Source organism: Phyllostomus discolor, chromosome 8 (assembly GCF_004126475.2).
Source record: "Phyllostomus discolor isolate MPI-MPIP mPhyDis1 chromosome 8, mPhyDis1.pri.v3, whole genome shotgun sequence".
Classification (NCBI taxonomy): domain Eukaryota; kingdom Metazoa; phylum Chordata; class Mammalia; order Chiroptera; family Phyllostomidae; genus Phyllostomus; species Phyllostomus discolor.
This window is the reverse complement of record NC_040910.2, coordinates 102,400,179-102,426,046: the sequence shown is the minus strand read 5'-3', so window position 1 is coordinate 102,426,046 and position 25,868 is coordinate 102,400,179. Positions and strand designations below refer to the sequence as shown.

Below are 25,868 nucleotides of genomic sequence, written 5' to 3'. Positions count from 1 at the left end.
TTGATTCCTGGTCAGGGCACATGCCCGGGCTGCAGGTTCTGTCCCTGGTTGGGGGGCAACCATGGATGTTTCTCTCTCTCTCTCCCGCTCCCTCCCTCCCTCCCTCCCTCCTCTCTCTGAAATCAATGAATCAATGAACATATCCTCAGGTGAGGGTTAAAACATTTTTTTATGAAAAAATTTTTTGAAAAGATATTAAACATTTAAAAAAATGTATCGATTGATTTTAGAGAGAGAGGAAAGGAGAGAGACCGATTTGTTGTTCCACTTGTTTTTGCACTCATTGGTTGTTTCCTGCCTGTGCTCTGACTGGGGATCGAACCCACAACCTTGGCGTATGGGGACGATGCTCCAACCAACGGAGCGACCTGGCCACAGTAAAAACATTTTTTCAGCTACAGTTTACATGAAATAGTATGCTTTATTAGTTTCAGGTGCACAGCACAGTGGTTAGACAATCACACACTTTACAAAGCGTTCGCCCTGATATTCCCATATCCAACTGGCACCATACTTAGTTATTACAGAATTATTGACTACATCCCCTAGGCTGTCCTTCACATCCCCCAAAATAGGGAATGCTTTATGAATTAGTGAGTCATCCATCCTCGTGCAGGGTCCATGCTAATCTTCTCTGTATCACCCCAATTTTAGTGTATGTGCTGCCAAAGTGAGCCCTTGAGTAATGCTCTGCAAACCCTTAGGACCTCAGTGTTCTAAGAGGGAGGGAAGGAAGGCGTCATGGGCACCATGGTCTCCATGAGCTATCTGCAGGCAGTGAGAACATCCAACACACATCAGACATGTGCTCCTGGCAATTGGGCACATTCTGATTTCAAGTGCCTGTGCTTCCGGTGGGAGCAGCGTCACCACTTGCTGTCTGTAGAGCAGGGGCTCCGCTGAGACACGTGTATGTTTCCACAGGAGCACAGTTTGTTACTAGTTGACCAATGGAATTTTTTGATAGGCAAGATTTTTGAAACACTGGCCTCGTGGAGAAAGAATAAAGGAGATCTTAGGTGGTGCAAATAATGGAAATCACTCAGAGAAACACAGCCACACGGATCCTGCCCCGTGTTTTCCCAGGTTTCCGCAGCAAGAGCCGCCCAGGCTGACGAAGAAGCAATGGGCTTCGCCCCTTACAGGGCACCAGCGAATGCAAAAGGAGACGAACATGACTCAAACATGGGTGTGCAAAGGGGGGACGTGTCAGCCAGAGCCAGGACAAGCTGGGAAGGTGTGACTCTAAGGGCTTGCTTCCTGTTGTTTACCTTGCTGGTCCTAAGTTTCAGCACATGGCACCTCGGATTATTAGGAATAAATGTGTAATTAATCAGTCCTTTAGCTAAAGTCAAGCCACAGCCGTGATTGATCAAAGTGAGTTGCAGTTAACCCTCCACCCTGGTTGCCAATGGAAGAATTTCTGGCTGTATCAAATCTTGGAATGGCGGATGATCCAGAACTATCCCTTTTTTGGCTTCTAAAGGTATCCTTGGGTTAGGGTTGACTCATTTGTTACAAAAATATAACAGACAATCTAGAAATCTTGGAAAATATACCAGAGTCAAGAGAGCGAGAAATAGGGAAGGGGAGAGAGAGAGGGGAGCAGAGAGAAATGTATCTATGTTCTCAAAACCAGAGTTAACTGTTCACACTTTTTCCCAGGTTTTTATTATTTCAATGAATTTTTATGAACTATTTATGCTTAACAAAGATAACGTGAAGTTTCGAGAATAAAACCACAAATGCCTGTGCATCCACCACTCAGTTGAGAACTGGAACATCCGTTTCCAGCATCTTTGAAGTGCCCCGTGAGACCCTCTGCAGTCACCCCTGAGCCACCTCCCCGAATTAACCCCGTTCTGGAATTTTATTCATCATTCTCTCTCTTTTCTTTAAAGTTTAACCTCTTTTGGATGCATCCCTAAACAATATATTGTTTAGTTTTGCATATTTTGAACTTAAATAAAGGGAACGATAATATGTATGTTCAGTCTGGTTTTTTTTTTACTGGTTTGTTTTTATCAGCATTGTGGAATTCGCCCACGTTGCTGAAGTTCATTTATTGTCACCGCCCACTGGTACTCCATCGCACAGCTATCTATAACGGACTCTCCTTACCCATTCTCCCGTGAATGGCCATGTATGGTTTCTAGGTTTTGTTATTATACACAGTGCTGCTGTGAATATTCTTGTACACCTCTCTGGGTATTCATGCACAGAGTTTCTGTAAGGTAATTTCTAGTCTTTTAGGCACATATCTATCTATTTTAAAAAGATAGTTCCAATCATATGAACTATGGGCGTGCAAGTACTCAGTTGTGTGATGCGAACTTTTTGCAAACTTCTCTCCACTTTTTAAAAGCCGTTTTTAAATACAAATTTCATGGTTACATAATATTTTACCAGATGCCTATGTTTAAAGTTACTGGAAAATTCCCCTGTTTTTAAGCATGCATGTGTTTTTTTCCCCCCTTTGAGGGTGATAATTAGTGTGTACGTTTATTATCTTTTTTGAGGTTTTGAAAGTTTGTTTTTTTTTACCTTTTTAAATCATGGTAAAATATACATGACACAAATGTACAATTTTAACAGATTTTCAGTGTAAAATTCAATGATAGTAAGTACATTTCCTCTGTTGTGAAACCATCCCATTATCCATCTCAAGAACTCTGTCATCTTGCAAGTTGAAACTCTGTACCCATTAAACACTAACTCTCCACCCCATCCCTCCTGCCAGCCCCTGGTAACTTCTCTTCTACTTTCTGCCCTTGTGAATTTCACTGCTCCATGTATCTCATGTAAGTGCAATTATATTATATTTGTCCTTTTGTGTCGGGCTTATTTTACTTAGCGTAATGCTTTCAAGATTCATATGTTGTAACAAGGATCAGAATTTCGTTCCTTTTTAAGGCTGAATAAAAGGACTTACATACTAGATTTTTGGTAGGAACGTTACTCAAAAGTGTAATTTCTAAGTCAAATAGTAAGAATTTAGTAAGATTTTTGTTGCCTGAATATTATTCTCCCACACAGCCATATGGAATGTTTTATTTCACTCTATTCTTGCTAGTAAGGAGTATTACACATTAAAAATGAAAACACCTGACTCTGCTCCTTGGCTGGGAGGCTCAGTTGTTTCAAGTGTCATCTTATACACCAAAGAAAGTTGCAGGTTCGATTCCCAGTCAGAGCACATACCTAGATTGTGGGTTCTGTCCCTAGTCAGGGTACATACAGGAGGCAACTGATCTATGTTTTTCTCTCTCACATCAATACTTTTTTCTCTCCATCTCCTTTCCTCTCTCAAATCAATAAACATCCTTGGGTGAGAATGAAAAAAAAAAGAAACCCAAACACCCACTTTGCTGTTTTTATGACCTGCTTAATTTTTGTTTTAATTTAGCTTGCTATAAAAACTGCTTTCCCTTTTTCTTGGGTGTTCATAGCTGTATGGAAACCTAGAATATTCGGTCAACTTCTGCTAGGGTGACTGGCTTTCCCAGACATCCCGGGCATTACCGAGATGGGAGGCTGTCTCCCGGTGGCGCTTTTGTTTTGGATGACGTACCAAATAACAGATCTTGACACGGTTAATGGGGAGCTAGCTACAGTCCCAGATAAAAAGACCCGAATAGAGTTCCCGGCAGGAGGTGCGCGTGGGCTGTGCCTTGAGTCCATCAACCCGGCTGCGCGGTCACGGGAGAGCAGGATGGCAACGGGCTGAGCCCACGGACTCCGGCGGTTGCCACGGGCTGCCTGAGACCCGAAGTTGAGAAGAATGCCAAAGCTACACGACCAGGCAGAAGGGGAAGAATGCTCATCAGTGGACACTGGGCTCAGCACTGTTGTGGGCGCCAGACTAGGAAACGACAAGCCCAGAGGGAACTCTGGGTTGCTATCCATTTTTAAAAAAATAAAATATAGTTAATATACAATATTTTAGTTTTGGTTGTACAACATAATTATTCAACGTTTACATGCCCAATGAAGCGGTCATGATAAATCTAGTAACCAAGTGTCCGCCATACAAAGTTGTTGCCATGTCATTGCCCACGCTGTACATTACATCCTCGTGACTTACTTCCCACCGGGAAATGTGTGCCTCTCATTTTCCTTCACCTTTTCTGCTCTTCCGCCCACCTCCTCCCTGGCAACATCAGTTCGTTCTCCATATCTATGAGTCTGTTTTGTTTTGTTTTTTAGATTCTACGTGTGAATGCAATCACACAGCATTAGTCCTTCCCTGTCTGACTCCTTTCACTCACATTATCCCCCCGAAGCCCCCCCGTGTTGTTGTAAATGGCAAGATCTCTTTCTTTTCCATTGCTAGTAATATTCCATCTTGTATACGTAGCTCGTCTTCCTTATCCACTTATCTATTGCTGGACACTTAGGTTACTTTAATGTCTAGGCTACTGTAAAGAACGATGCGACGAACATAGAGCTGAATACACCTTTCCAAATGAGTGTTTTTGTTTTCTTTAGAGGGATAACCACAAGGGGAATTACTGGGTAGTTCTAGTTTTCATTTTTCGAGGGACCTTCATACTGCTCTGCACAGTGGCTGCACCAATCCGCACCCCCACAACTGGCGCACGTGGGTCCCCATTTCTCCACATCCTCGCCAGCGCTTGTTTGTTTGTTGCTATTTCGATGCAGACTGATCAGCCTTTTGAATGACTGAATTTACCTGTATTTCATCGGATGATTGTGGAGTGCATTTACAAAAAATAAAATAAAAAGGGAAAAGGAAGGAAGGAAAGAAGAAAAAAACACTTAACAGGCTAAACACAGCATTTTATCTTATCGCAACAACCCTGTCTTCTCAGCTAGCACCAAAAGATACTTATTTAATATATGTTTTGGACACCTGTCAGCGCTGTGTTGGATTCCCTAAGTAATTTATAGTTTCTGCCCTCAAGAACTTGATACATAAAGTGCTAATAACAAGGTTAGTTATAAGCAACATACGATGCAGGAAAATAATACAAACCAGTAAGAGTATCCAGTGAATGTTCAGACAATACAAACCGAGAGCACAGGGTGGAGGAGCTCTGACTCACCCTGGGGTTCCCACTTTGGTGGATAAAATATTTCAAGCATCTCTGACACCTTCCACGTCCCCAGAAATAAATTTGAATGATAACAAGTAGTGATGGTGGGAGAGGCAGAAGGAAAAGGGAAGGAGTGGAATAAAAAGATAGAAAATTTGGAGAGGTATGTTGATTAAAAAGAGGGAAGAAATGGACTGAGGGGCAGAGGAGCCCACGAATGCTAAAACGGGGAAGAGAAGTGACAGAGAAAAAAGAAAAATTGAAAAGAGGGTAAAGGTAAAGGGGGGGAGGAAAGGAATTGACAGTGTCGGGAGTAGGAAGAAAAATGGAGGAACAAAAGGAGGGGGGAGGGACAGAGAGGGGAGGGGCAGGGGGAGGGGCAGGGAGGAAGAGGAAGATAGGGAAAGAGATCATGAGCCTTATTTCAAAGCAACTTAGAAATAACTCTAATATTTGTTTCCTATACACTTGACAGACACATTTAAAATGAAAACTTTAAAAATTTATTCACTGATTTCTCCTATGACCCTTGAGCAAATACTTTCAGGTTTTATTTAATCGTGGGGGTTGTGTTAATAATAATCCTTAAAAATGTGAGGATGTTTAGGGAAGAGGTGGGTGGACCCAAACTCTTTCTGAATTATCAACCCATGAAAATCAGAAATCACGTTTAGAATTGAATCTCAGTTTAGTCAAATAATCAGTTTAAAAATAACATACTATTAGACTAGTTTCCTTTTCTGTATAAAACTGGTTTTATAGAAACAGATCTAGGTGTTTCTAATGAATATTTTGGTAATAAAATATTAGTGTAAAATAGTGTATGTGTGAATTTTTTAAACTTAAAAAAAAGTAGCAACATCTTCTGTTAAGCACTTTGAAATATTTGAGACAACTCCTGAAAAAAGAAAATCCTAACTAGAAACAGGAGTAAAACTAATTAATCTTACAGGCAGGAACAAAACTTTAAATATACAAACAAAAATAATTTTCTTTCCAGCTAGGAAAATTCTTTTAGTCTTAAAAAAGTATAGATATTATGTAGGAAAAATCAAATTACCTCCACACCATTTGTAATTACCTCCATGTTGTAATTGATTCATTTTGAATTAAATTCACTTAAATACTTTGAAGATATGTAGATTTCAAGAACAAAATTGTATTATTGTCACTTTAAATACTATTTAGGTATGGATTCTTTCTTTTGTTTCTTTTTACAATTTTATTTTAAAAAATAACACTTATTTCCCAGTCTTTTCTTGAACTGTACCTTTCCCGCCCCCCTACAATGAATCAGGGATCTATTTTGCATTTTGTGCAAAATTGGGATTAAGCAAAGTTGTTCATTACCTTTTAACCAGATAATTTTGGAGTGAAAAAAGGCAGCAATGGGGGAGTGTGTGGAATGTTACTGACATTTATTTCACATGTGTCAATAGAGGCTACTATGGTGCAGTTTAATTTACTAACAAATTGGATTTGGAAATGCCCATTTTTTTCAAAGTTAATAAAATAAATTACTCCCTTACTTCTCTAAAGGTTTCTAAACTGCAAACCTAAGCTCAGACAAAAAAATTGAGCAGTTTTGTCACACGCTGTGTGACCCGCAGAAAAACAAATGGTCATTCTTACAGTTATTTTTTCTTCTTGAATCTTTCCTATTTCTGGAAAAATACATTTCTTTTTAAGATTTTAAACAATGAACACTTCAGTGATAATTTGAGGAAACTTTTCTTTTCTGCTTACCATTTTATTACATTTTATGAGTTATCTTAAGTACATAATGACCCTTATTTATTTGACAGCAAAAAATGCTGCATGTGTTCTTAACTGGGGCTATTTTACAGTTTTTCAAAGTTTACAGTCATTTAAAAGAACCCCACTAAAACTTCAAGTTACAGGAAGAAACAAAATATCCCAAGGCAATAATAATGAAGAAAAAAAACAAGCAAACAACAAAATAAATAAAAACCAAACAAAAACAAATGCCTTCAAAAACTCTTAAGTCCAAACAGCCATGTCAAGAAATGTGAAAACTTTTTCTGTATTTTATAGAAACCATAATTTCATTTCAAAATCAATTATGGTTCATTAGAAAATAAAAGAGAAAAATGTCTACTTTAATGTATTTCCCTTCTAATTGCTTTCTAACTTTTTGTTTCTTTTGTAAAACAGGCTAACCTTTAAAAACAGAAAGTCATTAAAAAGATGGAAAAGTCATTGATAAATGTTCGGTTTGAAATGTAATATATATTCTTGGGGTTTATCCAAAGGAGTTAAAAGAGGAAAAAGTTATATTTTCCTCAAAATCTGTTCAGCACTATTTACAAAAGCAAAAATAAAAAAAAAGTTGCCATAACTTTACATATCGAAAAATAACAATTAATGATGAACTTCCATCTACTGTACTAAATGCTACAAGTTCACTCAAAATGATAGTTATGACAATTCTGAGGCAGCATGGGAAAATGCTTATGATACAATAGCAAGCGAAAACAAAATATAAAAATAAAATAACAAACTACAAAACTATCAAAATGAACAAATGCTGGAAAGACACATTTTAAAAACAGTTAATTTTGTATGACAATGGTGAAATTGATTTCTTCGCTTTGTATTTCCAATTTTTAAAAAGTTGTTTTAGTCTTACATTTTTTTCCTCTGCATGTATGTTTATGTTCACATTGAAGGAAAAAGGATCAGAATCCCACCTTTAAAATGGAGTCAAGTTTCAGTGTTTCTGAATTCTGAGGAAAACTGAATTCTGAAACCAGACCAAAGACTTTTCCAGGAAAAACAAAAGAGAACAAGAAGTATTATAAGAATAATTTGAAAATGATGTTATTACTGAATTGTATAAATTATCATATTATTAAAGAAAACAATTTATCTTGTAGCTACATTTTTCACTCTCATCAACTAAATTTAATTCTGCACTGAATATTCTTTTCCAAAGCTGTGTAGGAAAAAAATTGAAAATAAATGTTTATTAGTTGTCTTTAATATTAAAAGAAAAACAAAAAGGAGGATGATAAGTTATGGAGTCCTGAGTCTGCCCATTTTTATCCCTAACCTAGTAATGTTTGACAAGGATAACCCTTCTCTTAGGTTAATTTTAGTGCTGGGCTCACTCAGAGGGGCGAGATTAAGTACCAGTCGACAACCCTCAGCCCCCCAGCCCCAGTCTAAAACAGCCAGGTCACTGAGGCAAGACTGATTTGGGGGCAAAAAAGGTCTGTATGTAACCAGCCCCAGCTGTCTCCTCCCCCTTGTGCTCCAGCAGCCTGTGCCTCTGCCCAGACCTCGGAGAGGGGGGTGGGGGTGGGGGTGGGAGGACTAGAATTCAGTGAAAACAGCTGATTTTTAAAACAAATCAGTTTCCCTTTAGCAGTGGCTGGCACGTTTTTAATTTTAAAAATTTATATTTTCTGTTATTTTTAAAAATTATTTTCAGCTCACATTTAGACTTCTAATATATATATATTTTAAAATTAAAAAAAAAAACCTACCCATGAACTGAATTCCATTTTTCCTTGAAAAAAATGTGCTTCCCTTTGAATCTAGGATGGGAAAAGGTGGGCTGCATTTTACAGGCGTGTGGAGGTCTGGAGGGAGGTTTTTGTGGGTTGTAACTTGCTTCGGTTTTAAACATAAAGAGGTAGCGTGGTGGCTGTGTTCCCCAGGGAGAGGTGCTTCTAGTAATTCCTTAAGATTTAAATGAAACGAAGGCTAAACAGCATGTTCTGGGAAGTGGGATGCCCTGCCTAGTACCCTTTTTCTTGTCCCCCAATAGAACAGAAAAGATTGAAGGAGGGTAGGGCTCCAATTCAGGAAGAGGCCAAGGAACACGGCCGCCTTTCTTGAGACTATCTTAGCCCTCTCGAAAGTGCACACAACACCAAAAGTTCCCAGGCAACAGATGCACACATTCTGGCCAAGATGATTTTTTTTTCTCCTGGACTTTTTATCCTCTGAAGTCTCTTTGCTTTGCAGTTTCTATTAGCTTGTTTTTCATTCAAAATGTTTATTGAATGCCTACTACGTGGCAGGTACGGATTCCAGCTCGTTGGTTTTCAAGTTAAGTGTATGGTCAGGAGTTCATAGTCAGAAGCAGAGGGGAGGGTGGAAGGATGGGTGGGGTGGTGGGTGGGAGACACATGTTGCCCACCTTCTTAGATAGAAATCTTTTTTCGACTTGGCAACTAATTGCTTATAGTATTTTATCTTGCCCCATGGAGAGAAAAAAAAAATCGCCAAAACAAAAACGAGACAAACACGTGGCTGGCTAGAACAAAACGCGAATTTGGAGGGTCGGGTTTGAAGGTGGTGGAGACCGAGAAACCGAGTTGGGAGCCCTCCCCCGCACCCACGCCAAGCCCCATCTCTCTCCAACGCGCGAGGAAAACCGGGAGGGGGACAAAGGTGCGGCGTGCCGCCTGGAACTCCCGACTTTCGAACGGTATAAAACCGGCAGGCAGAAGAGCGGTGCGCACAAGTCGGAGTGAGCTCAGACTCTGCAAACAAAAAATAAGAGAAAACCTCAAGGCATTCATATCGATGCAGCCAACACGTGTTTCGGAGTCGGCCCGGGCCGCCGGCGACTGAGACAATGGGGTCGGGGACCGGGAAAGGGAGAGTGACCCCCTGCCTCACCTGCCCTCGCAGCACGCGTGCCCGGACAGAATGATGGTCCCCTCCCGCAAAACCCGAGCTTCCGCTCAGTTCGAGGAGCTTCTGGCAATATCGGGGGTCCACTCCCCGCTTTCCAAGAGAAGGGGGCTCCACGGCCCCCGGGGCGCGCTCTCCACCCCCCTCTGCGCCGCCTCAGCCCCCGCCACGGGAAACTCGCCGGCCAGGCTGGTCCCCGGGCTCGGGACCCCGGGGGCGCGTGGACCGCGCGTCCCGCTCGCCGCCGCGTCTCTGAGCCTCCGAAAGGCGCGGCGAGCTGCTCCCTCCCCCAACGCCCAGACTGGGTGCGAGCGCCCACGTGTCGACCCTTGCCCATTCGGGTCGGTCCCTCGGGATCTCAGGGCCGGAGGCTCCGGAACGGGTCGGTCAAAGGCGAGGAAAGAGACCAGGGCGGATCCTCTTCCCCCTCCGCAGAAACGGGCGGGGGGCGGACCGCCGCCCCCTCCCCGAAGCTCCCGCCCCTCGCTTCCCCAGCGCGGAGCGGAAATTGCCCCCTCCCCCCGCGGGTCTGACCTGGGGACGGGGCGGGGCTTCGCTCCTGGCCCCTCTCCCGCCTTCCCGCCCGGATCCCAATCCCGCACCCCAAACAAAGTTCCGAGCCCCCCGCCCGGCGCGGGGAAAGCGGCTGTCGCCGTCCTGGGCGGAGGGTGGAGGGCGGAGGGGACTCCACCTGTCTGTGCCCCCGGCAGGGCTGCAGGAGGACGGCTCGGGTCTGCGCCCGGTCACTCCCTTTCTGAGCCCTCCCCCTTCGGTTCGCCCGGGTCTGCTCGCGCGACCACTCCCCGTCCTCCTCCTCACCCCTCCCTCTCTCGTGGGGTCATCTTGGGCCGGAGCCGTGCGTTCTCCCAGGACCCCGAGACCTTGTCGTTCCACGGCCAAACTCCGGGTGCGATCCACTCTTTCTCCCGTGGGAATCCTGAAACCTGATTTCCTGCGGATCCCTCGTTCCCAACCGCGATTCCCCGTTCCCATCCTCCGGGTCCCGCTCTCGCAGGGCCCCTCGATCCTGGATTCCCGGAGGCGAGGGAGTCTCCCTGAGCCGGGGCACGAAGGCCGAGACCCTCCCCCAACACACAGAGTTAAAAATCCAGGGAAAAGGCGCCTTTTTTTTTCTAAATCATCGGCTCGCCGGCTTGCGCGACCCCCTCCTGAAGACCCCAGAGTCCTCGGCTTCTCTTTGTCTATCTCCGCGGTTCCCCGCCTGTCAGTCGGTAGCAGTTAACCGGGATAGAGTGGGCAAACTACCCCCTCCACCCACTACACGAATAAAAAAAAATAGCCGTACATTTTACATATGAAGAGGTGGGAGACTCGGGGCCGACCACCCTCCCCCAGCTAGGGCCTGGGTAGGGGGATGGGTGGGGGCGGGGCGCCTCCCTAGGGGCCAGATTCTTGCAAAGGAGGAGGGGGCCAGTGGAGCTCCGGCAACGCAGCCCCACCCGCCGGGCTGACTCGGGGGTGAGTTGAATGGCCCCCCCCACCCCATCCACCCTGGCGCGAGATTAGTAGGCTGGGCTGGGCTGGAGGGTCTAAGGGCCCGGAGGCGTCGGGGGTCTTCCCCTTCAGGGTGGGTGGGGGCTTTCACCACGTGGCTTTGCCTCCCCTCCCACCCCCGCTCCATTTTTTTTTTTTTTTTCCAAGTCGATTTTATTTAGAGGCGGCGCCAGGGCGGCCGCGGAGAAACGTGACACACCAGCCCGCTCGGAGGGGTTTCGGACAGAAGGAACGAGCTGCGCCGCGTCGTCCGCCTCTCCGCGCGCCGAGGGCACTTCTCCAGGGCCTCCCCGAACTCCCCTGCGACCTCTGCGCGTCCTCTGGCCGCCCTCTGCGCCCCGGGCTCCGGACAACTTAGGGGTGGGGTGCAAAGAAAGTTTGCGGCTGCCGCCGCCGGCCGCCCGCCTGCCCGCCTCTCGGCCTAGGAGGCTCGCCGCCCGCGCCCGCCCGCCCGCTCGGCCTTGCTGGGGACCGCGTCCCGCCCGGAGCCCGCCACCATGAACAAGCTTTACATCGGCAACCTCAACGAGAGCGTGACTCCCGCCGACTTGGAGAAAGTGTTTGCGGAGCACAAGATCTCCTACAGCGGCCAGTTCTTGGTCAAATCCGGCTACGCCTTCGTGGACTGCCCCGACGAACACTGGGCAATGAAGGCCATCGAAACTTTCTCCGGTAAGAGTGCGCCCATCTCCCCGAGGAGCCACGACAAGGTTCCCGAACAACGGAGACCTGCCCCCCTTCTTTCTTGCCCGCCAACTCCGCTCTTCCCCCGGCCTGCGCACTGGGCTTCAGGGCCCACCCTCCACCCACCTCCTTCGACGCCCCTCCACCCCAGCCCCCTCCCGCCCCCACGTGGAAACACTCGGGGTCTCCTCACCCCTTCCAGCCACTGTAGGCTTGGGCAGGGTGGTCCCCGTGCCCCCCACCGACGTGGCGGGAGCCCCCAGGGGTGGTAGTGGGGGGGGCGCCACGGGGGCCACCCCGTCCGGGCGTTATTTCTACGCCGGCCCCTCCCTGCCCACGCCTGGCGCGCTCCCCCCGCACCCCAGCTCCTCTTCCTCCGCCCTAGGCCTTTGCAGCCGGGCGCGGGGGCCCCTCTCTGTGTCCCGTCTCCCGGGTCTCCGTGTGTTCTGCAGCCTTCGGGCAGGACCTGAGAATGCGGATTCCGCCTCCCGCCCAGGGCCTGGGGCTTGAGCCATTTTGATTTGAAAGTGGGGCGTGAGCGGCTGTCGCGGCGGCGGCGGCGGCCGCGGGTCGCCATGCTGTTTCCCGAGACGCGAGGCTGGGCCGGGAGGCGCGCGCCGCGGCCGTCAGGGACCCTCCCTGCGGGCCCCGCTCTGCTCCCCCAGGGCCTCTTCTCCCCACCAGCTCGACAGGTGACCGCTCCGCCGCCGGAAGCCCTCCTCCTTTGCTCGACGCAAAGATAAAGTTTCATTTTGCGGCCCCCTCCCCAAAACACACTTGGAGAGAAACGGGCGTGCTTCCTCGGCCGGCCTCTCCTCCCCACGTCTGGAAGCCTTGTGGGCAGCCCGGCCACACGGATGCCCTAGCACTCCCAAACCGAGCTCCCAGAGCGCTGCACGACTCAACGGGCCTCGGTGAGATAACGACAGAACAAAAATTAAGAAAACAATAATGAATTTGCAGACACCACCATTCTCAGGGCGACCTTGCTCATCCGGCTGCAGAACCCATTGCCTGGATTCCTAGGAAGGTCTCAAATCCCAAGAACTCTTGAATTATCCTAATGTCTTTTTTCTTCTTCCTTTTCCCGCCCCCCACCCTGTTCAGGCTCTCATGGGTTGTTTTTTTTTTTTTTTTTTTCTTAATCTTTAGGGAAAGTAGAACTGCAAGGAAAACGCCTAGAGATTGAACACTCAGTTCCCAAAAAACAAAGGTAGGAAAGAGTTCTTCTCTGGGGAGAGGGGCAGCCTGGGGGCGCTGAGAGGCTGTGTTTAGGGGTCCTTAGTGTGTCTCCAGTGGAAGAAACCCATTACTGGCCTTTCCACCCCCAACTCCGGATGTTGGGGGCAGGGAAGGAAGATTGGCCAAGATCTTGTAATGGGTGGTTTACAGCTTGTAAAAAAAAAAAAAACAAAAAAAAAACAAAAAACTGGGGCTAGGGTGGGCTAAGAGATGTTCCTTGGAGAAGTAAAAGAGTAGAAATCAATAGGGAAGAAACCCTGTGAAGTTTGTACAAGGTATGTGGGGCCATTTTTGTGAGGAAGCTAAAAAACGTCTCGAAGAGTTTAGACTCATGGACATGTTTGCAGCTTCCTGGCAGGCCTCAATTTCTGTTTTTTCTTCCCCCACCCTTCCCTCACTATAATTTTTAAGTGGCTTGAGGGGTCCCCTTTGACTTTCTAAGGGAAATGGAAGGAGTTTCTGCCCCCACCCCAAATTCTCTTAAGGCTTGTGCAATATCTTAATATTTCTGCAACAGGCGTGGATATTTACAGACCCCCTGCCCTAGTCCCTCCCAACTAGGTTTTGCAGAGTATGCTTCGGCTGTACTGTCTTTTGCAAGCCCCCCACCCCCCACCCCACCCCTTCAGCCCATTGTTACAAGGGGACCATCTGGGGTGAGAGCTTTGTGTTCAGGCTGTGAGCTGGGGCTCTTTGGAGGATCTAGAACTCCCTGGATGAATGGGTGTGTGTGTGTGTGTGTGCGCGCGCGACCCAATACCATTTTATCCTCACTTCAGCAAAGTGAGTCGGTTACCTCTGTTGTGTTGCCCCCAAATCTGATTCATGGTGGATTTCAGATCTTCATTGAACTCTGGGTGGGAAGTGTAAGGGGAGCCTTGCTGCTTTCTGAAATCTGACTTTAAACATGTTGCAGCCTTAGTAAACCCTTGATTCTTTCACTAGCCCTCTCCCCTCATTTCAACTGGAAACTATTTCCGAATAGTGCCTGGCCTTTTCTGGGTGGGAAGGTAGAGGTGGATGGCTGTGGTTTTTTTGGAGGTGGTTATAAGGATCTAGAAAGTTTAACACCAGTAATAGTTTGTTCAGCGGTTTATCTTGAGATATTTAAATAACTTGGAACCATTGTATCTGTACAAGATCAATATGGCTTGTAACTATGTTTATAGAATTTGTGATTTAACCTCCAGTGCTTGAAATACTCTGTTATTGGAAAGGCAATTAGAGTTAGGATTAAGAGATAATCAAATCGGAAGGAAGAAAAAAAAGTCTTAGTTATTATTTTGAAACATTTCCTGCAGATGGGAATAATAGAAAAAACCTTACGTGGACACCTACTGAGTGTGACATCCATTCAGAAGATTGTGTAGGTTTGAACTGAAAGCTGAACGTTTGAAACACGTTGATGAGAAATACTAAGAATAACTGGAATTCCAAGATAGGTGGGGAATTTTCTCTTTGGCTCCTCAGCACGGTTTAAATTTTAAAGGGAATAAATTGAAAGGCAAGAGAAATGGCGAAATGTGATGAAATGGAACCCAAAACATTTATATTTTAATTTTCATGGTGCTCCGTATTTATGGATCTTTCCCCCTAAGCCATCTGCTTGCTTTCAAGCCATTTTTTAGGCTCCTTGTTCCCTCCAAAATGCACTCCTGAGGGCTCTTTTGAGTTGGGAAGGGGTGGGGTTTGTGAGGAGAGTGGGGACAGAATCTGCCTTTCCACACCCATATTCAATTCGATCTTTTGTGTGTTCTCTCCTTCCCGAAGTAATCGGGGAGTGTAAACACTGTGTCAGTTGTGTTCTGTCTCATTTTTGGGGTGGTGGTGAAAAGGCACTTTATTATTCTAGAATGAATCCGTTTTGGAAGTTTTAGGATATAAAAAAAAGGAAAGTTTGTTTTCACGAAGTCAGTATGTTCTATCATTTTGTGTTCTTTGGGCAAGTATGTTGTGGTATGTGTTTTTAGCCTGTCTGAAAGTTGAAAGTATCTTTTCAGTTGGTTTGTTACTGGCTTTTTTTAATCTCATGGAGCTATAAACAACAGGAACTACTTAATTCACTATGAGTAACATTTAAGCGAAATGAACAACTGTGCCTGTATTCTGGCGTATGTATATACTCCAGTGTTTACGAAGTTTAAAATGGAATTCTTGGTGCACTCAGTTCCACGTGAATTATGACTTGAAACGTTTTTAAGACATTCATAAAAACCTAATGAGCTAAATGGTCCTGATACATTTTTGGAGGGGGGGAGTCCAGCAAAAGATGATACTATTACAGCAGTTAACCTCTGAGCAATCCTGATTTTGGAGTATTCACATTTTCTTCTACTTGATAAATATAATTGTTATCTTTTTAAAAAAAAGTACATATTGATTGTGGAGAGAGAGGAAGGGAGAGGAGAAACAGAAACACTGATGGGTTGTTTCATTATGCATTTATTGGTTGATTACCTGACCAGGGGTCAACCTAGAACCTTGGTGTATCTGGATGATGCTCTAACCTGAGACACCAGCTCAGGGCAGTTGGTGTCTTTTTAAGAACCCAAGAAACTGAACACTGTCCATTTAAACCGAAAACGTTCATTTCAGTTTTTAAATGGATGACATTACATTTCTCTGAGATCACCTTCTCATACCCCCCACCCCTTTTAGTGTTAGGATTTTGGTCAACAATTTTGGCTTTTTGTTGAGAATTTGTATATATTCCCTCTCAAATGTTAGGGCAAAAGAGTAAAACCAAAAACCTTTTTACAAACGGCTGTGGTGAGAGTTTGTGTTTATATTTTAGTTTGAGATAGAAGAATAGTTAAGGTAAAGGGCTACCTTCTTAGTGAGTCTTGTTTATTTTGGGAAATGGCTTGCTTTTTAAGGGAATGAAATGTTTGTTCATTTGCCCCTGTGTGGCCTTTTTCTAGAGGAATGTGACCTAACGATAGCATCCCTACTGTCAACTGGCGTCATCAAAACTCAAGGTGTTATTAAGAAAAAAAATGAAAGGGGTGCACTGCAGCTTGCTTAGGGAGATGTGTTCCAGGCTTGATGTCCTTAGGCAGGCAATGGCGGTTCTTTACATTGTATTGAAGTTGGGTGGGTTAACACTTTTCCTCCAATTTCCTTTTTTTTTTTTTTTAAAGAAAGAATTGGTCTCAGCCTTCTAAGTGTGAGAACTCTCAGAAAGTGCTCAAAATGAATTGTGATTTTTACAGTTTAATTTTCTAAAATTAGCAGCTTAAAAAATTTCTGTGAAGGGATGCCTTACAAATGGCAAACATGGTTTGTTTTTTTTTTTAAGTGATTTGTGGAGACTCTGAAGAAATCATTGGGTCACTACATGTTTTCAAAACAAGTAGAAAGCTTACCTTCAGAAATGGGTATGTCTTTAGAGAACATTGTTCTTAGGGGCTGACAATGACTTGTAAAGGGGGTTGAGAAACAAGGGAATGTCTCTGAAAAAAAAAACCAACACAGGCAGAAAGCACTGGAGTGGGGGGGGGGGTTGAGGCACTTGGACTTAAGAGATTGTAGGTGTCAGATGCAGCTTTCATCAAGCATGTGTTCAACAAGTATGGTCCAAGTAGAAACAGTTTATGAGACTTGCAGTAAAGAGGTTTTCCTAGGAAAATTAGGCTTAGTGTTTGGGGGCATTCAATAAGTTTAAAAACCGTCGATTCTTAAAAGTTTTCTAAACTCTTTGGAGGAAAAGTGGAAATCAGTTCACTCTGCCCATTTTTAATTTCCATCTAGAAAGTGCACTGAGCCTATTCATAAATTAAAATTTTTTTTCACTGCTAGAGAAGTCCTCGTTATTTAATGCTCAGTATTTCGAGATGAGTTTCCTAAGAAGGATGGTGTTTGACTGTCCTTTGCAAGAGTTGGGTGTTTCCAGGACCTTTATTTTCTGACTCAAAGGGGAAAGATGAAATTTTATTCCAGTGGTTTCCCAGATGGAGAACTTCTGAGTAAAGAAGGGGAGGAATGATAATTCCCATCACAATGTATAAAAAGTATAGTTAACTCTTCCATATGTAAAGTTTTAAGGGCACAGCGTTTGGTGGGAAAAAAGCAAAACATTCTCATGATTATGTTTTAGAGATGAAATACAGGACATTAGTCATCGGAAGAATTTTGATTTCAAGGTTCCAAGCCTCTAATCTTTTAAAATTACCTTAATGTATGTCATTTGCATTTATTTTATCTGTTTGGATACTTTTAAGGCTTATTTTTGAATTTATTTACTCTAGACTCTGTGTAATAACCAGTTGACAAAGACAGGCTAGAGACTACACAATTTCCAGACGTTAAAGAAAGTTTTTTTTTTCAGATCCGTTTAGTTGAGTGAAAAAGGGGGGGGGTACCAGCAAGTGTTAACTTGTCTAAGGTTAGGGGGTGCATACTGGTTGTACCTGTGCTGATTTTTGTGAGCGTTGGGAGGGGGTGATAGTGGTGACGTTGTCATTAGAATAAATGTATGAACCAAAGGCGTCTGAAAAAAAAAAAACAAACAAACGACATTTTGCTACCTTTTTTAGAGTTTAAATTCAGTCTTGTTGTCTCCTCATCCTCTTAAAGGATACTTACAATGTGGCTAATGTCTTCCAGAAAGTGCAGCCGACGTTTGGGGATGGAAGTGTTAGGGAGAGAAAAGGGGAGGGAAAAAAAAAGCAGCAGGGGAGACTGGAGAAATCAGACGAGTTAGTCCTGGGTTGGAAATTCCAGACGGGAAAAAAAAAGAGAGAGAGAGAGAGAGATGGGGGTTGGGGTGGGTTTCCCGCTTCCCTTTGAGAGAGAAGCGGCTGGAGGCGCCCCGCGACCCCCGGGAGAGGGGGTCGCAGCCGTCAGGTTTAGAAGACCCGCGGTGGATTTCAGCGAGGGCAGGGCTATTTTTGCTTGCGGACTTGCCTGCCTTCCCTTCCCCTTTGCAAAAAAGCTGAGCGAGTCGCGGCGGCGGCGGCGGCAGCAGCTCTTCCTGGAGAGCCAGCCGGCCGGCCCGCTCGCCCCAGCCCCACTATCTCTGCCCGCTCTGGCCCGGCCGCCTTCCTCCTCTCCACAGGCCCCCTCCCGGAACATCCGCAGGCCAGGGTCTCCAAGGAGGGCTTCCTTCCCCAGGCCCCCAGGCCCCAGCCTGCGGTGCGCCCCCAGACTGCCCCCTCCTTAGGCCTTGGAGCCCGCCCCTCCCCGACCTCGTCCACGTGGAGTGTCCCCTGCCCCTGGCCGCAGGGTGCAGACCTTCCCAGCGCCCGGCTGTCTTAGGACCTTTCCATTCTAAGGTAAAAAAGCAAGAGGCCATTGGGTAAATATGAAACGAAGAGGCAGAGGGGAGAGGAAGAGAGTGGGTTAGGGGGAGAAAATAAAGAGGATGAGAGCGGCGGAGAGAAAATGGAGGCGCCTTGGCCATGGGGCGTAGAACCTGGAAGAGTGAACAGAGTCCACTAGCCTGTGATCGGTAGGAAATGGACTTTCTCCTTGTACCAAAGGCCGGCTGAAACAATAACAAAGGGAGTAAGAGTAACCTGAGGCCCTGGGCGATTTTCTTCCGGTCGTAAAAGACAGACAACTGGGGCCTCCAGTGGGCCACTGGGTAGGCTGGGAAGACCTTTCTCAGGGTCTCAGCCCCGTGATTGGCCCCATGTTAATATAAAATTTGCACACCATTTCCACCTGTGTTGAGCACATTTCCTCTCCCTGCTCACACCTTTTAAAATGCTTGTCAAAACAGTCAGAAAAAGTCTCACCTCAAAAAGCATGGACCTAAGGAAGCATGCTTATTTGGTGATTGATAAAAGGTTGATTCAGCTAGGAAATGATCTTCCAGGAGAGTGCCCGTGACAGCCCACGCCCCTGCAAGGAGGCCCTGTGCCAGCAGGTTCGGTCCCCAGCCCGCTGCCTTCATGCCAGCGGGAGGACTTGGATTCCCCTCAGATTTTGTTTAAAGGAGAACCGTACCTTCTAGTGTGTGGAAGGGGTCATCCATCCTGCTATTGAAGACGCAGAACCAGCTAGCTCTTTTGTAAGACCTGCTTTGTACCTTGGCAGCACAGTAGGCGTGCAGTGGACGGTGAGGACTGAAGGAACAGGCTTGAGCTGTCACCCTGCACAGGCTGCTGAGATGCAATGTGTGTGGATTGTGGGTACATCGCAGGGGAGAGAGTGGGTCTGGACCTCGACGTGGTAATGTAGTTGGAGAAAACCTGAATGGAAAACACTGAAAAGTCAGCGGGTACAGAACAAGCACCATCAGAAATGCAGTCCTGGTGCAGGAGTCCAGGCTTCCAGGAACTGACGATCGGGCTGTGGGACAGAGCAGAGCCCGGCTAACCGTCAGTGACCTGCTTTTGAACGAAACAGCAAACAGCCGAATGATGAAAAGAATTTTTGACTAGGTTGTCCAGATATTTTCAAGACCCCCTGAGGACAAGTGGCATGTTGGTGGCTAAAGGCACATGAGAGACCTGTTAGGATGGGTGGGAATTTTGTTCATAGTTTAGGGGGGAGGATTGTGGAAAGGCTCTCTTTATTTTCTCTTTTTCTTTGTACCAGGTTTGTTCCGTGGATTCTAGTCAGTCCTCTCAACATTTCCTTAGGAAAAGAGAGTTAAGGAAAACTTTGGTGTTTATTCATTTTGAATTAGTGTCAGTTAAAAAAAAATAGTCCTTTATCTAGATGTTTTGATCACGTGAAATGGGAAATGTTAAGTCTGAGTGAAATTTGATTGTGTAGTTTCGCTTCGTTGATGGGCCATAGATAGAATCTTGAAGAGGAGAAATCAAGAGAATTGAGAAATTTAAAGAATGGTGCCGCGTACAGGTTGTTTGTGGGGTCTGCTGAGCTCTTTGGTGACCAGAGCAGGGAAAACTCATTCAGAATTCTTGAGGCTCAAGATGGGAGGAAGCCGCATTAGGTCAGAATCTCCCAGCCCCTCTGCCCTGGGCCCCTCACACAACCAGCTACCTGGGTGTGGAGGAGAGGTCTCCCAGGAGAGGCCTGTGTTGAAAAACAAGAGCTTTGGAGTCAGGCTGTGACGGGGAAACTGGAAAAGCTATTTAACCTCTTTCAGCCTCAACTTCTGTACTGTAAACGGCCCCTATTCCACATTAGCTATTTTTATTTATTTTAGGTACGGACCTCTCTGCCACCTGCCTTTGGACTGTGTATTGTGGCTTGGGGCAGATATTTAAGGGAGTAGGTGGGCTGTTTAAATCTACTTACATGAATGTGGCATGCATTTGTGTGGAGCACTGATGGGCAAGCACAGGGAAGGGGGTTTGTGTGTCGGTGCTTTGACAACTGACTGTGTGCTACCTCTCCTCCCCGTTCTCCCAGACAGCAGGCTGGGAGAGAGGGGCCATGCAGGGCGGGAATGTTCCCGATCATTCGGTGGGTAAACGGGCCCTTGCTGATGCTCTGAACCCCGGGCCAGGTTCCTAGCTGAGATTTAGAAGCTCGGGGCTGCTGTCAAAGGTGCATGTAGGATAGTGGTGTTGGTGGGAGGAGAACCACCCTACTCCTGCAGATGAGGTAGGTCTCCTAAGAATTCTGGATGAAGGAGACTGTGTGAGTCCCTTTGACGGGGGAAGAAATGAGAGCAGCTTCCCCACTTGGGGGGAGGTAGGCGTGTCTGTGTTAATGTTCTGCTCTTGGTGAGCTAACAGAGTGGACATTCAGGAGTTGGGGATCCCTGATGTCCAGGAAGTGGCTGCGGACATTGTTCCCAATGCCCTTGTGAGGGGGTGGAGTCAAAGCCACAGTGTCCTCACATTCTTCCCCTGTCTCCCCCCCCCACTGGAAGCAGTCCTCAAAGGTGTGCTCGGAACTCACCTTCAGGTCCATTTGCTCTCTCCAGCCCTCCCTGCCCAACAGGGTGTACACATACCCACAACCCCTTTCACCATCTCGGTCTAGACCAGGAGTCTTGAACCTTCTCCTTCGTGGGGTGGGGACGGGGAGGGCTCTAATCGGATGTGGTTTTTGGCCATTTAACAGGCTGGTGACTTTAATCAGTTACTAGAAAGGGTTTTACAATTAGTTCATGTGGAATGAATGATACTTGTTTCCCCGGAGTGGCATTTGGGATTGCTCGGGGCCCGTCGGCTTTCCACCGGGTCCTCTGAGGAGGAGAAAATGAGGGGAGACAGGAACTAAAGTGGGGGCCGTCGGGTGGGGTAAACTCGTTGAGGATGTCTATTCAGAGTTAGAAATATTTATTCCACTTCCTCCTCCGGGTCTGTAAGTAGCTTGGGAGGAGAAGTCCAACGGTAATAGAGAGCGGTTGCTTTGCCGGGGTTTGGAGACGGAGCCTCAAATTAGAGGGCAGAGATGATCCTACACAGACAGGCTGCTGGGGGCTGCGGCTGGCCTGCGCGTCCCGGGCGAGGACTGGACGGAATGGGACGTCGGCCGCGGAGGCGGCAGGGTTCAGAGTGTTTCCTTCCCTCCCGTGGAAGGCCGTCCATTCTGGCAGCTTTTTATTCCATGTATAAGAAGGGGAAATCTAGCTGACCAAAGTTATTTTATCTAGAAGGAGGCTTTCTACCCTTAGTTTATTACCATGTGGTTCCAAGCTGCTGCTGCTGCTGCTGGCTTTTTATAGCCCAGGGTTGTAGAGCGGTACCTGCCCAGAAGAAGCCGGGGCAGGCGGGGGGGGTGGAATGCAGTGATCCGCACCAGTTTCGTGAATATCCGAGCGTAATCTTGGATGACTAAGTCACTTCCTACTCTTGCTCCTCACGGACCATCTTGATTGAGTAGTTTCCTTTCAGCTTTTAACTAGAAGAAGCCACGCCTGTCTACACCCAAAGCTCCTTTGCTCTCTCCTAAACATCCCACAGTCAGCAACTTTAGCCTGGGGGGGAGGTGTGTGTGTGGGGCGGGGGCGGGGGGGGGTGTCTTTTCTAGTCATTCGTTAGCCATTTTGGAGGGGAGCGGGGGAAGGGTGATTTTTATAATATATTTACAACTGAATTCCATGTCAGGAAATATTCAGCAAGGTAGTATGAACTTCAGTGATAGCTTGCATATTGTTGCGAAGGCTGGAACCTCTAATGGTGTATCCTTTCACACATGCTCGCATCCATGTATCCACTTATTTTCACATTCAGAGCCTGCTGTTGTACGTGGCGTGCTCTCTTCCAGGTCCTAGAAGTACAACAGGGAACAAGGGAAAGACCTTGGTCTCGGGGTGGAGATAAAAGCAAGTATAATTTCTCAAATAATTTTCCCAGGGGCTTTTTACATTTTCCACTTTATCCTTGGTATTTAAAAAAAAACAACTTCGAATGTGGTAACAAAACATATACAATTTACCGTTGTAATCATTTAAGTCATTTTAAGCGGTACGGTTCAGTGGTGTAAAGAACAGTCACGTTGTTGTACGGCCGTTCCTCTCCAGAATTCCTCCCCTTGCAAGACTGTAACTCTGTACCCGCTGAACAATACCTCCCCGACCACCCCTCCCCCCGCCGCAGTGAAACACACCACGGCCAGTTCGGCCTTTTCCCACACAGTGGTCCCCGCTCCACCCTATATAAAATAGGAGTCTTGGCCTGATCCCTCTGCTGTATGAAATATTAATTACTCACCGGGTTTTTATCTAGCGTTAGTGGGTTGGTTTGTTTTTTTTTTAGGATGGAGAAGGGAGAGGGAGCTGCACAAAAGAGGTAAAAGCTGAAATCCCTGCCCTCCAGCATTTTCCCTTAAGATCCAGGAAAAGCTGGGAGACAGGCAGCAGAGGCCCAGAGGCTGTAGGGAAATGAAAGGGCACACACCACCTCAGGAAGTAAACGGGAGGAGCGGGGCTGGACAGTGTTTGGGAGGGCGGGTCAGGCCGGGAGAACAGGCTTGGACCGAGGAGGGGACACTGGGAACGGACAGGGAGGCACTTGTGGGCAGATGGTTCATCCGGAGGGGAGGGATGGCTTGCAGACTCAGGTGGCAGGGGGCAGGCAGATGTCCCTGTCGATTTCCTGTTTTGAGCATCTTCTCTGCCCCCTGAGCACTGTGCTAGGTGATGCGGGTCAAAAGATGAGCTGCTTCTACAATCATAGGGAGCATTCGTTGAGTATCTGCTCAGAGCCTAGCCACTGTTGCTTCGGTGGCTCCTCATGAGGTGTTACTTCATTTTATAGAAGGAGAAACAAACAAGCCGAGTGGTTCAAGTAACCTAACCAACCAAAGCCATGCCTCGGATGAGTGGTAGTGTTAGGGCGTACACCCAGGGCTTTCTGCCTGCAAGGCTGAGATCACTTGCAAGGTGGGAACAGGTGATCTGGATGCTCCGAGAAGTTGTCCGATCGTGAGCTTTTCTCCTGGGGAGATCATAAAGTTAGTGAATAAAAACACGCCCAACATTAATTTCTCCCTGCTCTGAATCTCCTTACTCCCTGGGTGTTCCATGCCTGCTTTGCATTGTACTTTCCTCCCACTGTTGGGATTTTTGGGCAGTCTTGAGTGATTGAAGAAAACTAGATAGTTCTTCCTTTGTCTGGGTAGCTAAGCTGGGCACTGGGGATATTTTGCTCTTGGAGGGAAACACCCCACGGAGCAGGACTTGAGTGGGTGTGTCAGTCTCAGCCCTGCCTCTGCCCAGATGTGCAAGCTGTGGGGCCTGGGGTCAGTATCTTTTCCTGGGTCTTGTTTCATCTCAGTGGTCCAGACACCCATAAAATAAGCTAAGTATTTCGAGTGGTACGAGCCTCCACCCTTTGGCACTTCTGGGAGGCACCAGGGCTGGAGCCTTTGGCAGACCCCCCACCTTCCTTTTGTTTGGGTTCAACCCTGGGGAAAACGGGAGGGTGGAGGGGGACAGGGACTGAGAGGCATCCCTTCTCATCCCCTTTCCTCCTAGCAGGAGGACACAAAGAGCTGATCTTCGTTACATTCCTACAAAATCATAATTCAGAGTTCATACATGTTTTTGAGGAGCAACAACCTTTTGTCTTGATGGGCAGGAGCAGGCTTCATGGTGTAGCAGTGACGCGTGCTGGCTAGTGTCATCCTGGGCTGGTCACTTGACCCTGTTGAGCCTGTTTTAACTAGAGAACAGAAATAAAAATATCCTCAGTTCTCTGTGGTTGTTTAGAGCAGCAGTTTTTAACCTTTTTTTCAAACGCGTTTAAAAATTTTATTTCTTGATTTTTAGAGCGAGAGGAAGGTGGGGAGAGAGGGAGAGAAAGAAACACTGATCTGTTGTTGTTGCACTTACTTACGCATTCTTTGGTTGATTCTTGTATGTGCCCTGACTGGGGATCGAACCCACGACCCTGGCATATCAGGACGCCACTCTAACCAACTGAGCTACCCTGCCAGGGCTGTCAACCGTTTTCATCTCCTGGCACAGATAAACTAATTACTAAAATTGTGTGGCATGCCAAGAAATACATATTTTGCTGATCTGACCAAAAAGTAGGTGTAATTTTGATCATTCACAGCAGGTGGCTGTTGTGGGGTTTTTTTTTGGTGGTTGTTGTTGTTTTTATCTGACAATGGAAGGGAAAAGAGTCAGTGCCCCTGACTGAACGAATGAATGGTCAGGTGTTGCATGTTTTAAACATTCTTGTGGAAAATTGCTGGTTTAGAGTCTCACCTCAATCTCTTGTCATTGTCCTAAGTTCAAAGCCGAGAGTGTGGTGCAAAGTAGTACTTTGTAAACTCTTAAGTATTGTGCAAATGTGAGTTATGAGATTATCACTCACTGATGACACCCCAAAAGGGCAGACAAAGGAAGTGATTCTCACCCTCAGACAAATTCCCTACTCTTCCGCAGGGGTGCCTTTGCTTTAAGGCTTCCTAGAACGCTCAGGGAGGAGGGCGGAGGGTCTTTTCTCTCCAGACCCGGATGGCCCCTTGGTTCCGTGCGCCCAGCCCGGCCCAGCCCAGCCCACTCTACTCCCAGGCCGACGTTCCTGCCTTCTCAGTGGGAGGCCTTCGGGGCCGGTCCTGCCTCCTCCCGCAGCCCAGCCGAGGTCTCTAAGGAATGCCGCCTCCCGGGCCATTTTCTCCCCTCCAAGCTTTTGCGGCCCCACTTACAGCCCCCTACCCCCAACCGGTTCCCACTTAAATGCTTGCAGGCCTGTTTGCAGCGGGAAGCCCCCTCCCCCACAGGACCACCTCAGTCACAGCCCTGACCACGGGGAGGTCGGGTCTGGATTTACTAAAGGACCCCGGAGGGGGGGAGCCTGCCCCTTGCTGGTTGCCTGGCTCGCTGATGGGGTCGGGTTTCGGCTGGTGGCTCTGGAGAGAGAGACAAAGGGCAAAGTCCTGGTCCCCACCCCCACCCCGGTGCGTGTCCCCTCCCCCTCGGGGCCCTGTGCGGGTAGCCCAGGGCCCCCTGGGCCGGGTGGGACCGACTCAGAGCGAGTCGGGGAACCCCCGAGGGAATTCTGGTGGCAGAACATTCTAGACAGACTGGTGGGGACTCGCAGCGGAGGGGGGCCTCCCCGAGGGCATCCTCTGCCCGCCTCCCAGAGCTGCGCCGACTGGGCCCACCCAGCGGCTGGGGTGGGGGGGTGAGCGCTCAGCTTTCCCGGGGTTAGGTGAGCGGGGCTGGGGGAAGGGGCCGCCCACGTGGGGCACCGGCCGGCCGACGCCAGCCCGGCCGCTCAGCTGCTCAGACCTTCTCAATTGCCCGTTCATGAGGGCTCCCCTCCTCCCCCCAGCTGCCGCGGCCCTCCCCCGCCTTCAGCTGCTGCCGCCCTTCCCAGG

The 25,868-nt window shown here is 47.2% G+C and overlaps 1 protein-coding gene, 1 long non-coding RNA gene and 1 other non-coding gene across 4 annotated transcripts in view; 1 reads left to right on the top strand and 2 right to left on the bottom strand.

Annotated features, from left to right (window-relative positions):
* Positions 1 to 567: 567 nt before the first annotated feature.
* Positions 568 to 678, bottom strand: LOC114504360. The gene has a single exon (XR_003685140.1). It is a non-coding gene; the product is annotated as a U6 spliceosomal RNA (small nuclear RNA).
* An 8,582-nt stretch (positions 679 to 9,260) lies between these two features.
* LOC118502320 lies at positions 9,261 to 11,079 on the bottom strand. Its single transcript, XR_004905030.1, has 2 exons — positions 10,670 to 11,079; positions 9,261 to 9,571 (listed from the first exon to the last, which is right to left on the bottom strand). It is a non-coding gene; the product is annotated as an uncharacterized LOC118502320 (long non-coding RNA).
* Positions 11,080 to 11,262: 183 nt separating this feature from the next.
* Positions 11,263 to 25,868, top strand: part of IGF2BP1 (insulin like growth factor 2 mRNA binding protein 1) — a 37,510-nt gene continuing 22,904 nt past the window's right edge. For both annotated transcript variants that reach the window (XM_028519836.2, XM_028519835.2), the window contains exons 1-2: positions 11,263 to 11,912; positions 13,077 to 13,137. In XM_028519836.2, the coding sequence (XP_028375637.1) occupies positions 11,738 to 11,912; positions 13,077 to 13,137 (236 nt within the window). In that variant the 5' untranslated portion in view covers positions 11,263 to 11,737. The remainder of the gene's footprint in view (positions 11,913 to 13,076; positions 13,138 to 25,868) is intronic.